Source organism: Lepisma saccharinum, chromosome 13 (assembly GCF_977018435.1).
Source record: "Lepisma saccharinum chromosome 13, izLepSacc3.1, whole genome shotgun sequence".
Taxonomy (NCBI): Eukaryota; Metazoa; Arthropoda; class Insecta; order Zygentoma; family Lepismatidae; genus Lepisma; species Lepisma saccharinum.
In genome coordinates, this window is record NC_139241.1 from 81,889,454 (window position 1) to 81,904,194 (window position 14,741).

Here is a 14,741-nt window from a genome sequence, read left to right on the forward strand (position 1 = left end):
GCTACTGCTACTAATGTTAGAAGTAACTATTATGTATTCTTGGTTGTAACAAGTACTATATTATTCACATAATAAACTTCTTGGATGCTAAGAAAAACTAAACTAAAACTGCTATTACTGCTGCTACTACTAGTAGTAATAATAATAATAACATCATTTAAAATACTGATAATGCAATAATTTTAAAAATGAACCCCTGTTTAACAAACTTCTGCATATGCCACTGGTCTGTATCACAATATTTTTGAGGGGAGGGGTGGCCTCGACATCTTCGATTCGACCCCCCCCCCTAGAAAAATTTCTGGCGACGCCCATGACTACAGTACATCGTAGCACTCTATGACGAAAACGTTACAGTATGTGTTCGAAATGGCGGCCCCAGCGTCGCAAGAAGCTCTGTGGCATCCGCTGTAACATTCCTGGAGTCATTCTGACGATATCCCAGGCAGCAGAGATTCTTGCCAGGAGATCCTCTTCATTATCTACAGGTTTTCGTCTAGAGTGCTACGATACACTGTAGTAAAGAACGACCGTATTAAATCTACAAACCGCATCTTTCAATTGTCTTATTCCACTGTCATAGGCAGCCCCAACTAGTTTTGGCTCATAACTTTTTAACGACGCATTCCCGAACCGGCGTTCCTTATCTCATATTGGGTCAGTCTCCATCCACCCTGCCAGTTTCAGTCAAGGTCACGGAAACACCCTGTATATGGACGACACTACCTACACATGCCCCACCGAGGATTATACTTGCTGTGAGTCCAGACGCTAGTGTCCTGTTAGTCTTCAACCGGTCTAGGGTGTACTACGTGGAAGTGATGTTGGCATTTGGGTGCTTATGTGGTCACCCCTTGCACCCCGTGGGTTCTTGGTATTTGGTTTCCTGTATACCATCAAATTGCTGCACTGAGTACACCTTAGTTATTTAGAATTCTTATCAGCTCTCAGAAGGCATGCAGTATCAGGATAATGGATTCTTCTATGATCAGTCAAATAGACTTAATGTAACTAACTAACTCTCTAGCCTTCTTAAACCCGAAGGTTTATGACTGCAGCAACACAAGCCTTCCATGTGTCCCTCTCCTGGGCAAGATCAATCCAATCTTTTCCATCCTTGCCGATTTCCTTTAGATCCATCTCAACGTTATCCCTCCATCTTCGTTTTGGCCTTCCTACAGGTCTCTTACCATCAGGTTTCCCAACAAGAATCCTGTAAACTCTTCTTTCCTCTCCCATTCGTGACACGTGGCCTGCTCACCTAAGTCTTCTTCATTTAATTATTCTATTATAATAATATCCGGACAGGCATAAAGAAAGTGTGCAGTTCTACATTATGCAACCTTCCACAGTTAAAAAAAATACATTGTTATTTACGAGTAAAATTTTTGGAATCGGGGCATCAACTTTAAAAAGATGATGTCTCGCGAAGGTTGAGCACTACTGCTGAGGCACTTTATGAAACCATAACATACCAGAGAATTCAATATCTAATTTACTCACAAATATTAACACTCGATATTTTTGGGGGAATGTACTAGTTGAGGGGACAATTAACAAAAAAATGATCTCCGGCTCCTAGTTAACTTGCCTCAGTTTACCTTCAGTGAGTCCTTAAACTTTATTGTTAATATCACTTTCCTCCCTCTTTCACATAAATTGTCATTGTTTTCTTTACATATTCTTAATAATTCATCATTATCTTGTTCTGAATTTATTTTCATTCTGTTTGATTTACATCTAAAATAAGTTGAAGAATCTTTGCTTCACAGTGCTGCCACCTATCGTCATTCATTTAAGTTCTGCCTTAATTCCTGTCCTAATTGACTCTGTGAAAATTTGTAGAGTTGCAGAAAGATGGGTGAGGCTCAGTGGCGGCGATCAGGGGGGACGCGGGGAGCAGTTGCCCCCCTTTGCCCCGGATTATGCTAAACCGTATCTACCAAGGGAAAGTGAACTGTCCTTCCTCCTCCAGTTTTTTTAACCCAATCGCCGCCACTGGTGAGGCTTTATGGGCATCCACAAGAAAGCCCCCCCCCCCCCCTCGGGGGTAGTAAGTAAGGCATTACTTAATTTTAGTACTTGGTAAGTCTGTTGAGAGGGGGTTTCAGGCCCTCTGGACCCCCTCAATACGACCTGCATCTTTCTAGATTTGTGTGTGTGTGTGTGTGTGTGTGTGTGTGCATTTAATACATTGGTGTTGAGTTTGAGAATTTCACATGTAGTTATTTACGGGCAGAAGAAGGGCGCTCTGCCCACCTAAGTCCAACCAGTGGTGACGCCCCTGCTATAGAAATGCCATTACACTTCTCCATCAGAAAGTTCGCCCTGGTAACCCTGCAGAGAATTGCAAGTGAAATCTCGGTCAGGAGCAGAGAAGTGCATTCGAAGCAGTGATGCCAACCCTAGCATAATGTTACTAAACCTAGCACAGTTTGAGCTTTCTTGGCATATAGCATCCTGAGTTTGCATAATGGGAAAATGTATCATCATTTTCAACCTTGCTTCTCTGGGAGGGAGAAATCTCCCCAGTTTACCTCCCGAGGAACATTTCATGGCAAGAAATCGGTAGAAAGTTGTGGGGCACAAATAAAACAAATGTTCTACTTTGTAGTGGACGAATCATCTGAAACTTTCTCTAGTTCAATGTTGAACTCATCTCGAAAAGTAGATGCATAATTTAAAATTACAATTATCAGAAAAATAATTATAATATTAAATTACTATTACTAATTATCAATAATAATAGTACTTCATTATTATTATATAGATGATAGCATAATTTATCAGCGTTTAGCATAATTTCACAGAATAAACAGCACTTTTTCTTATCGGGAGGTTGGCAACGTGGATTCGGAGGCTGCCAGGGGTCGGGGGCCAAAGAACCGGATCGGGGGAACGAGATGGTCACTCCGTCGTGGCATTGCACCTTCAGTAATAACAGGTTTTCTCCCACAATGGAAAGTGAGCATTTGCGCTTTTCTTTCCGTTGGAATGAATTGCATCCGTTCTTGCACCTGGGGAAGTCCCAACTGGAAAGTGCTTTCTTTGTTCGCCGATTTTATGCCAACAATTGCTCGGGTTCAAGCCCACCACTCCCCCTGGCTACTGCACAAGAGAAAGGCGTGACTCGTGCCGCCCCCAGAAAGGTCTTTCTCTTTTATGGTAATAATCAATAAGGTTGATGGGTATGTCAATTATCTACAGGGTGTTCGAGAAGTCCCTGCACCCCTAATTGCATGCATCGTGTTTCGATTGTTTTGTAAAAATGGTTGGAATTATTTAATTTTCAACTTTGCATTCGCTTTATACTCGCAGGACAATTGTAAGTGAACTAACTCAACCTGTCAATTAAAAATCCTAGGACGTTCATGAATTTAGGTGTTTAATATTATTCGAGAGTTTAAGGCTCTGTCCAAAAGGTCCAAAAAGCTTGAAGTATGGTCTTGTCGGAAGTGACGCCACCTCCAGTGCAGCTCGAAAGCTTGCAGTAAACGAGCAATCGAGTCCTTAGCGCGCTGCATGCGAGAGTGTAGTCTTCTTTACCAGCCTTCTGCACTCGTTGTTCACTTGTTTGAAATTGTGAAAGTCGAAAGTCAGCCAAACGTTAGTTGTAGTTTTTCTAATGTATGGAAATGTAAAGTAAAATTACTTTTGGAAATGCTGTTTGATTTCTCTGTTGAAAGACAAGTGTTTATGACACGATAAAAACTATGTGTGCGTAGTTTTATCTACTTACCGTATTAGGCCCTGCAGTCGAAGTGCTATTCGAAAGACATTCGCTTACAGTCCCAAGCTCCAAGACTGGTCTTCAACCTTTCGAACGCGGCCTTCATCCCATCCAGTGGCGTTCCCAGGATTTTAGATAGTGGGGGTTACGTATACATTTTTTAGTAATAGGCCACATCCTCATTTTGCCATTTTTCCTGCCTTCGACGTTGTTTTTGTTGGAATGCTGGGTCAAAGAGGGATGGTGGGGTTATAGCCCACACAAAACCCCTCTTGGGCAAGCCGCTGATCATATCATCACTAGGGGTCTCCCCTATGGCGCAGCGGTAGCGCCGTCGCCTTGTAATCAAGGGGTTTCGGGTTCGATACCCAGTGGATGCACATAGTGGTTCGGAGCCCACTGTAAACTGTAGGTCGAGTCCCAATTAGCCTTACTGTGCATAAAGTGGACTTAAAACACCATCTCAATCAATCAATCAAACATATCATCACTCATCCTCATCTTAGCGATTAGCCAGAGTGGCAGAGAAACGACGGAGAAACAAAAAATGGCTTTTATTTCGGATCAAGTGTGTGTGTGTGTGTGTGAGAGAGAGTGAGAGAGAGAGAGAGAGAGAGAGAAAGCAAGGTTTGGTTCTTCTTGGCAGCTGGTCGCCACATAACAAAAATACAAGACAGACAATCAGGATCCATCCACATTTCGAAATGCGATCCCAACCACAGAAAAGTGATTGATTTGGTTTATTTACCTTCGCTTTTCTTCCACTTTCGGATAAACGCGAATATGATGATGATATGATGACATTGATGAAGGTACATTCATGAAGAAGACTTAGGTCCTGGCTGAGATTAGAACCAGGCACCCCTGGAATGTAGCGCTCTGTGATAACCACTCCGTACAACTATCAAGAAAGTTAGAGCAATCCTCTTCCAAATAGTAAAACAAAATTAGCACGAATTAATACATTAATGGGAACTATAATCATGAGCTTTTTTTTTTGGAACTTTTGGAGCAATTGCGCAAACAAAGAGCCCTATGAACACTCCAATTAATCCTTCAGAGAATAGAACGATATTTTGTAAATGATTTTTTTGTCATTTCCCTACCTACCAATGGTACACATGAACTGTATTGTTCACTTCCATGCAGTGTCCTCTTCCATTTGTACATTTCGAATTTTTGTGCTTTGCCTGCATTCTTGCGGAAACAAAAACAGTTACCAGGACTGTCACGTGCCAGTTCCGACGACACAATGAAAAATGCAAGGAAGAAATGTTTCCCGAGAGCGACGATAGATGGCAGCATGCCATATAAAGAAGAGCAGAGTTCATTGTAGAAACTAGGAGCGGAGAAGAGTGATTATATATATTATAGTAAATGCAAAATACATAAAGGAAGAGTATAAAAATTATAGAAGGAGTGAATGAAATGTTGTATATAGCCAATTAAGATAAATAAAGAATATGCTCGTATATGAAACAATTATGAAAGTTAATAAGTGAGCAAATGAATTCGGAAATGTATCTCCTTTCTGATCCTAGTGATCAAAATTTAATTTAATACCTCTGATGAGGAGAACATCGTCAACTTTTGTATTTGTCCGTCCCTCGGTGGCGCTGTGTCCAAATTAGACGCCCCGAAGCACTTACGGTTGCGCTTCTTATTAGACGCACTGGGCCATAGGCAGCGCTTTGCTGTTAGCGATCCTGGGCTATTCCCCTTTTTGGTCGTTACATAGGAGGTGGCGCTACTGTCAGTTTAGTCGCCCCTAATCTTTCTATAAGTATAGCTTGTGTCGTTTGTATAATGCCAAAGAAGCGGGGAAAACGAGCGCATACATGCAATAAAATGAGATTACCCTTTAAAGGCAGGGACAAAAAATTAGAAGAATAAGCCTTTTCCAAAAATAGAAAGAAGAAGAAGCCTTTTCACTAATCAACGATAGAAAAGAAGAAGAAGCCTTTTCCCAAATCAAAGATAGGAAGGAAGAAGAAGCCTTTTACCAAAATAGAAGGAAGAAAAGAAGAAGAAGATTTCCTTTCAATTATACATATATTTATAAGAAGAGTATAACCGACGTAAATTCGGAATCAGCATACATACATACATATATATATATATATATATATATATATATATATATATATATATTTCAATGTATATACAAGCTTCGCTATATATTTTCTTTGTATTGTGTACAGTTTTCAGAATATAGATCCGCATATAACTATATCCTCTTGGCTATAAAACGCTTTCTTGTTTGGAATTCTCGAATAAAGAACCTCTCCCCTTGAGATTAAGATATTTCTATAGCCGTGGTAAATAACATTTAAGTACGCACCCCCAGGGTCGTAGCATAGTGGCGCCCATAACGTGGAGCCTTACCTTAACTTACCCACGAATGAGATGTAGCAGGACTTATGCTCCAACCCTCGTACATGAGACTCGTCCATTTACTGTATGAAACATACAGTAGAGCTGTATTCGTGTGTCGGATACATGCACGTAGAGAAGAAAGTTCCTTGTCAATAATCCGGTTTGAAGTTCCTAGTCAACTGACCCTTTCACCATTTCTTGGGACGCATTTCAAAAACTTGTTAAAGGTTGGTCACGTTCAGCTGTCAGATAGGTGCATGCCCTTCTTTTTCTTTAAAAGAAAGAGGAACTAACAAAGGTGCTTGGAATTTAAAAGATGGTACAGGAGAACGTTTCTCAATCAGCTGCCAAGACAACTAGGTGCAATTGAACTGATCTATTTGGAGAAAGTTTTAATGGAAGAACACAGTAAAGAGATGGTTTACTTTCTCAATTTGAAGTACTCTTTTTCAAGAGTGTGTTACGTAACTTGAAATGAACACGGGTTGGGGGGGGGGGAGAATTTTGTGTGTGAAAGTTACAAACAAAGCAAGAAATGTGTAGAAAGTTGTTTACTTTCAGTGGTGCAAGGTTATTCTTTGTAATCAGCAAACCGCCAACCTTCGTGGCGAAGTGGTTATCACAGTACGCTTCGATGTCAGGGGTCCCGGGTGCGAATCCCCGCCTGAGCATAGGTTTTCTTTGCGACCCTTGTCCCCTCATCAATTTCAACATATTATCACTCATCCTCATCGTCGCGTGTAGCCAAAAGTGGTAGAAAAGAGACACTAAGTAAGAATCGAATCAAATCCTAGGGAAGACTGCACATCATTTCTTACATTGGAGAGGCTGTAGAGAACTCCGAACATTTTGTTGCTTTTAGTATAAGCGACCTCTCCTTCGGTGGTTCAATGCTGAAAATTATTTTGAACTTAATTTCTGTGAACAAGCAAGTATTAGAACTAATTTACACAACATTCAAAAGAGTAAAGCTGAACATCTTTGTTCTAGTACAAGATCATGTACAAACATCACAAAGAAGATTTGTAGTATTTGGTTTCAGAGAGTAGTAATACATTGAAAATGTGTATGTGTGTGTTCGTGGAGGAGGGTCGGATATGGGAAATTGCTGTCGTATCCTGATGGATTTTCACCAAAGGGTTTGTTATGCAAGAATGCAGATATGGAAGTTAGTTCGGTAACATTATAGTATAGGGGTGATGGGTTTCTCCAAATTTACAGGAGAAAATACTTACGGAAATCATTTTCTGTAGCGTTGTGGAAGTTCGTGAATGTAGTTTTGATCCATTTTAATGCGGATACATGTTGTTTTTTGCGAAAATCTCTGTCCGACACGCTGTTTTTGCTGCCGCCATTTGCTTTCTGCATGAGAGCACAATGTTCCCTGTAGTCAGTGTTTCAAACTCGCCGTGTTTTTACTAGAACATGACATGTCGAGTATTTTAATTTTTTTTAACTATGCTTGCCTAACCTAACTTAACCTAACCTAACCTTACGGAAAATGTTTTTTTGGGGCTAACGTGAATGTTTTTTGTGGCTAACGTCAATGGTTTTTGGGGCTAACGTGAATGGTTTGTGAGGCTAACGTCAATGGTTTGCGAGGTATTAGCATAATTTCAAATCCGGGCACGAAAGTAGGTATTTTCCGGTGAACGAGGTTGCAACACTGCATAAATCGACAAAACACTCGCACAACGTGCCCTGAACCAGTACGCTATCGCCCGCCATAATGTGTTACAGAATCGAAATAACAAGTAACATTAAGTACTCGTAAATGTAAGAAATAGACATTATCTTAGTTAGAAATACATTATTTCACCTTAGGAAATGTTCCGCATTCCAAAATAGTACGTTAGCAATGTAAAAAAGTGCGAAATATATGATTTATAGGTGTCACCCCCATACTATAATAGTACCGTTAGTTCATCAGATTGAGTTTCAATGAAGTGTATAGTAAGAAAGGATGAAGCAAGTTACAAAAAAATAGAACTAGGATCATGAGACGTTGTACAAACCTGTATTTAAATATATAAATCAAAACTTGCTCTTGCAAAATGGCGAAATGTCTGAGTAAGTTAACACCAGACTTTATTTTTCTGTTAGATATATGTGGATGGATATCATTATGTTTGGTATGCTTTGGTTTTCAGCAGTGTATTAAATTTTAGAAGTAATTTTCACAGTTAATCACTTGAGGCCTGTCCACACACAAGTAACTCCTCATTTTCACTACTAATCCCAGTGTAAACAGATGTTTTTTGTGATATGCTTGAATGCAGGATGATTTACTTTCTCAGGTCACAAGGTACACCACCATCATCACCACCATCACCACCACCACTTGCATGGTGGAGGTCACCAACACGGTAAAGGACATGGGCATGAGGTAAAACACGCCGGTGGTGGTTTACACGGGCATGGAGGCGGTAAAAAGCATGCAGGTCATGGTGGGGGAGTTGTGCACGGTAAGTTTTCATATCACCTCCATGTGACAATTATCCTGAAAAGAACTGACAACGACATAGCTGCGACTTCTGCAGAGGAAATTTGAAGAGAACGCACATGGCAGACAATAAGCTTCACACCCATACAGTATGATTCGACTCGGTAAACATGACTGGCTAGAGGTAAAACACGCCGGTGGTGGTTTGCACGGGCATGGAGGCGGTAAAAAGCATGCAGGTCATGGTGGGGGAGGTATGCACGGTAAATTTCCATATCACCTTCATGTGACAATTATCCTGAAAAGAACTGACAACGACATAGCTGGGACTTCTGCAGAGGAAATTTGAATAGAACCCACATGGCATACTAAAACCTTGACACCCATACAGTGAGATTCGACTCAGTAAGCATGACTGGCTAGACTCACAAAGCACAGATACCAGGTCTAGAGTAGAACAGTAGAGGTGGAGGTTCTAACAGTAGTGTTGTAGTTCAGAAACACTAGCATTAGAATGTATTGGTAGTTATGTATTTTGCACATTGTAATGAAAGAGCTGCAATGATACGGTACTTGTCTGAGAATTTATTGTGCAAAGCATGCAGAACGTTTTACTGTTCCTAGCATCTGATTGGATTTGTGGCTTTGTAGGTTTTAGTGATTGGTGCATGTTCAAATCGTATCACATACGTTATGAAGTTATACAAAGGGACATATCTAGGCTGTGCGGGGAAATACACTTAGGTTAAAAAAATGAAATTTTACAGCAGGTAGTTCATTTTATTTATTCTTTAAGTAGGAAACATTACAGACATGATGTACACATGTTGGAGCATTACTGTTTAGAAACTTTACACATCTCAATATAAAATTATACTTCTAGTATTTTCTTTACTTGATTCAGTGTGACTCATGTGCTTTTTCCAGAACACCCTGTATATAAAAGAAGAACTATAGGTTTAACACTTTTAGCTAAATTCCGGTAGAAACACATGGGTTGGGATGCAGCCCTCGCTAGCCTACTTGAGCATGAAGCAGACGAATGTTGGCTTTGCTAATCCAAAAAATCTTATAGCAGGAGATTCTTTGGTACAATTTAGTAACTATTATCCTATTTTATATTCAGTACCAATGTTGTATCCAATACAATCACACTCATGGGCAACAATAACTATACTTACATCAAAGTTTTTTTTTTGCTAATATTTTGATGTTGTCTTGCAGGTTTTGGAGGCAGTAGCTACAGTCTTGGAGGCGGAGGCCTTGGGGGATATAGCAGTGGTGGGCATGGTGGCTACAGCAGCGGAGGTTTTGGAGGGTACAAGGGCATCAGCAGTGGAGGGCATGGTGGGTACAGCAGTGGAGGTTTTGGAGGGCTCAAAGGTATAAGCAGTGGAGGGCATGGGGGTTATAGCAGTGGAGGAGGGTTTGGAGGGTTCAAGGGGATAAGCAGTGGTGGTCATGGTGGATATGGAAGTGGAGGGTTAAGTAGTTTAAAGGGAATCAGTCTTGGAGGACATAGTGGATACAGCAGTGGAGGTTTTGGAGGTCATAAAGGAATCAGTCTTGGAGGGCATGGTGGGTACAGCAGTGGAGGTTTTGGAGGTCATAAAGGAATCAGTCTTGGAGGGCATGGGGGTTACAGTAGTGGTGGGTTTGGAGGCTTTAAAGGGCTAAGCAGTGGTGGTCATGGTGGGTATGGAAGTGGAGGAATAGGAAGTATCAAAGGAATCAGTCTTGGAGGGCATGGGGGTTACAGCAGTGGAGGTTTTGGAGGGCACAAGGGAATTAGCAGTGGAGGACATGGCGGGTACGGAAGTGGAGGTTTTAAAGGAATAACCAGTGGAGGGCATGGTGGATATAGTAGCGGTGGGTTTGGAGGGTTCAAGGGATTAAGCAGTGGAGGGCATGGAGGCTACAGCAGTGGAGGTCATGGAGGTTACAGCAGTGGAGGGTTTGGAGGCCTCAAAGGTATAAGCAGTGGAGGACACGGAGGCTACAGCAGCGGAGGCTTCAAGGGTATTAGTAGTGGTGGACACGGTGGTTATGGCAGTGGAGGGTTTGGAGGATTCAAAGGAATAAGTAGCGGAGGGCACGGTGGATACAGCAGTGGAGGATTCAAAGGCATTAGCAGCGGTGGGTACGGAGACCATAGCAGTGGTGCCCATGGAGGTAGTTTGGGAGGACATGATGAGATAGAATATGGTCACGGTGGATTTGGTGGTGGAAGCAGTCACGGAGATCATGGAATCGAGTTGGATCATGACGCCGGAGGTTACTCCAGTCACGATTTCGACAGCGGTGCTGGTGGATATGGTAAGCATTCCCTCTTTGGCAAGAGAAATCCTGTAACTACAATTTTAACTGCATATTAATGTCGCTTACAAAGCGAATATTAGAACTAAAAGAAATATTTTCCGGAAAATATTAAATAACTATATAGTGTAATATGATTTTCTTGTAGCAGAAGAATCCTTATGATTACATTAACTGTATACGCTAAATTAAAACTGTCAGACATATCTTGCAACAAATATTTGAATTTGAGTAGTAGTGATATATAGATGGACGATAACACTAAGCAAAGCGTCAAGCTAAGTTTGCAGCAGATTTTATGTATCAATCCGCGCGAGAACTGAGCTCAGAATCTTCTGTGCCAGTCTTGCCTCAACCGTCGAGCTGCTTACATCGCAGACACTGAGAAAATCCACAGTATTGCCAACCGCAGAACACATCAAAACCCGCATGCATGTCAAGCGGAATGTATTTTTGCTTCTTTTTGTCTCCTGAAACATAAAATTTTAGAAGTACTTTCTGCGCATAGATTATTTAATAAATGTGTCATTACTTAATACAAATGCGAAATAACTTCTAAACATGAGAGCATGTGTGTATATTTCGAGCAGGCAAAAATAAAAATAAACAAAGATATATATATATATATATAAGTAAACAACGATAGGCCCCTCTTGAATTTAATGACAAATTATTGTTTTTGGTTTAGAAAGAAATACATTTATGAAAAAACTTGGTTGCTTCGTTCGCAATACACTCGTTACTGTAAGACACACGCACTTCAAGTTATACCAGTAAAAAAAAGCATGATTTGTTATTGGTGACAATCAGGTGCATTACATGCTGCTATTACTCTGGTTTCAATTTATGAATCACTTCACTAAACCAGGATTGAAATCTTGGTCTGTCCATTTCTTGCTGATAATCACCCTTTCTTTGCACGGAACAGTAAATATGCGCCTTGAACGAAGACGTCATTGCCACCAGGGGGTGAAACAATAAGCCCCCCCTTCCCCTCTTCTTTTCTCGTCGGTTTCTTCAGCCCTGGCGTGGTTTTGCACGGTGGTGTCCTTCAATGTTTGGTTCAATGTACGCCCCCCGCCCCCTCCGAGTTAAAGCACGTCTCGTCCAAATAATAAACGTGTTTCTTATCACGGCGATAACTTTTAATACCGCGGAGATTCTTTTGTCGTCAAACAACAAACAATCGTGTCCTCTTCCTAAACTTAAACAGCAAATCATTCAGCACCCGTGATACAGTTCGTGCGCACATTGACGGTAAATCACCTCACGCCCTGTTTTACTTTGATCATGTTGTCGTAAGGAGGATTATGCATTTAAAACAACTTGCTTGATTTGAAGAGCCTTTCCCTTCGGATGAAGCCCAAAATAACACTCGGGTTAAACCGCGCGCTGAACAGGAGACCCCGATTCAGCCATTCTCGCCGCTGTATAGCACCATTATTAATCAATCACAATAAACATAGGGTTAAAATAGTGGGATGTGCAACACTGGTATCACGGATTCCACTCGCTCTGCAACGTATTCAGTCTTGCTCGACTCGCTCTGGATCTTCAGCGATTCTTCAGCGCAATACAAACCCCAGTTGGCGAATCTGCGGATCCTAGTTCGTCTGCATAGTGATTGCAACCGATCAAGTACATGCCTGCTAATGGATGTATTATTTTATCTGTATTTTAAAAATTAAATAACTGTTTTCTTGCAAGTATGCACTTGAGTCGGAATAGAACCCGTCTTAGTGGAACTATATTCTGTGCGCACGTTTGGATCTACATATGCGAAAACCTGCTGCAAAGTTGACTTGACGCTTGGCTTAGTGGGGTTCCACACAAGTGTAAAGAGAAGACAACTTAAGAAACTGCAGTGAACTTTAAATATGTCTTATGTAAAGAATACGTTAAAGACCTGATTATAATATGAACGTGACGTAGTTATATTTTGCAGCAAAAATTCAATTTTTGACAAGTTTGTGTGTGTGTGTGTGTGTGTACACAATTTAATGGTCTCCAAAATATTTCATTTCGGAGTTTTAATGCCTAAATTTGTATTTTTCCCCACACTCGACAAGGTTACTAGTTATTGCTATAATCAACATGTTATTTAACACTGCATAATTTCTCCTTGTTGTTTTATAATGTACACAGTTCAATTTCTGAAATAACACACACATCCATTTGATTTTTTTAATGGATACATATATGAAAACGATTATGTACTAGCACACTATATACCTGGTATCAAATCATACTGTCTGTATATATGGGTAATTTGGACCTATTTTACTCAACCCTCTCGTATATAATATTTAAATGAAATTGCTCAACTATCAAGGAATTAAAACTTTATGGCATATTTATTAATTGCGTAATTTGGAACCTTGTTTAATATCCCAATGTTCGGAGGCAAAGGAAAGAAATTTCTTGGAATAACAATAAAGTTAGTAAACTTATAATTATTGTGGAAAGGCATTATAATTTTACTTTAATATTTCTCTTCTTACAGGAGGAGGCTACACCAAGGGCCATGGTTACCATTAACCAACCACCTTGATGATGGCGCCAAATACTAATTATTGTGTTCCTTGTATACGAATCAGTCACAGTATTTTTTTCTCAAGATTTTTAATAAATGAGTGCCTAATATATTTTTACAACATGTGCAATCACAAGTTATTTTTTTTGAGAAAGAAAGAACATTTTGCAAAGGTACGAAGAATAACTGTGCGAATTTTTTTAAAGTATGGACGAATAAGAAATTTGAGATGATTTTGAAAGAATGGTGTAATCTAAAGTTTATATTATCTCAAAAGGTTTGTTGCATAACAATTTTTTGATTGCACGATACCAGAGTGTTCGCTTAATGCGCTTTCCATATTATTGAAAGTTTTATTTATTTTGTAATGCTCATATTAGTTTATAATTTGTATCTGTGATTTTGTATTAAAACTTGATTAATAAATTTATTGTTACATTTTAAACTTCACTGTAATTTATTGAAATGAATGTTCTGTTGTAGGAATTTCTATGTATCTTCACTAGTCCGCGTCAATATAGTGTCAATTGTCTATCTTTCACTTTTCTATTAATTGTGTAATCTTGGGATTGTTCCCAAATATCACGGTTTTCTCTTTTATACAGACCTCTTCAAGGGGCTATATACAATATATCACCGCTTAAAACCATGAGGAAGTTTGTTAGTGGTAACAAGTTAGCATCTACTGAATGCCTATGATCTGATGGAACTGTAGTAGCAGTTGTTCGGATCCCGCTTTAAACCGTAGGTCCAGTCCCGATTAGCCTTTCTGTGCATAAAATGGACTTAAAAATAAACAAATAAATAAATGTAATCAGAAATGAGGGTCTGCCGCTAATCAAGGAGCCACCCTGCTTCCTAAGGCGCCATAATATCTTGCTAGGGGGTTGCGTTTGTGTAAGGACTTTTCTTCTTCTTTTTTTTTTTCATTAAACGATTTTCTTTCTGCGCTACAAACATTATTGTCACTTAATTTAAAATTTCTGCGTAAAAAATGCATTTACGGTTGATAATTGCATCAAGAAAGTGAAAACAAATCTCGCGGCCATTGTTGTAAGTATATATGCACGTGCAAAATGAATACAATTACATGCACTGACTTCACAGATTAATGTTTTTCATTCAAATTATGTTTGTCACCTCTAGAAATGTGTACCATTCCTTTAGAAAGCATTTTCTTAAGTGACAAGCGACATGCTTGGTGTAAGGTTAAACATTACCATGTTAAAAAAATCTTAGACGAGACAATTAGCGTGCTATCACGCCATCGAGATTTGATGTGCATCCAGACGACAAGTCTTCACATTTCGCTAAGAAAAAATCTGTCTCTGATTACATATTAA

The 14,741-nt window shown here is 39.9% G+C and overlaps 1 protein-coding gene across 1 annotated transcript in view; it reads left to right on the forward strand.

Annotated features, from left to right (window-relative positions):
* Positions 1–13,867, forward strand: part of LOC145997080 (uncharacterized) — a 34,108-nt gene extending 20,241 nt beyond the window's left edge. The window contains exons 3-4 of the mRNA XM_083133699.1: positions 9,774–10,865; positions 13,369–13,867. Of these exons, the coding sequence (XP_082989825.1) occupies positions 9,774–10,865; positions 13,369–13,403 (1,127 nt within the window). The 3' untranslated portion in view covers positions 13,404–13,867. The remainder of the gene's footprint in view (positions 1–9,773; positions 10,866–13,368) is intronic.
* The last annotated feature ends 874 nt before the right edge of the window (positions 13,868–14,741 follow it).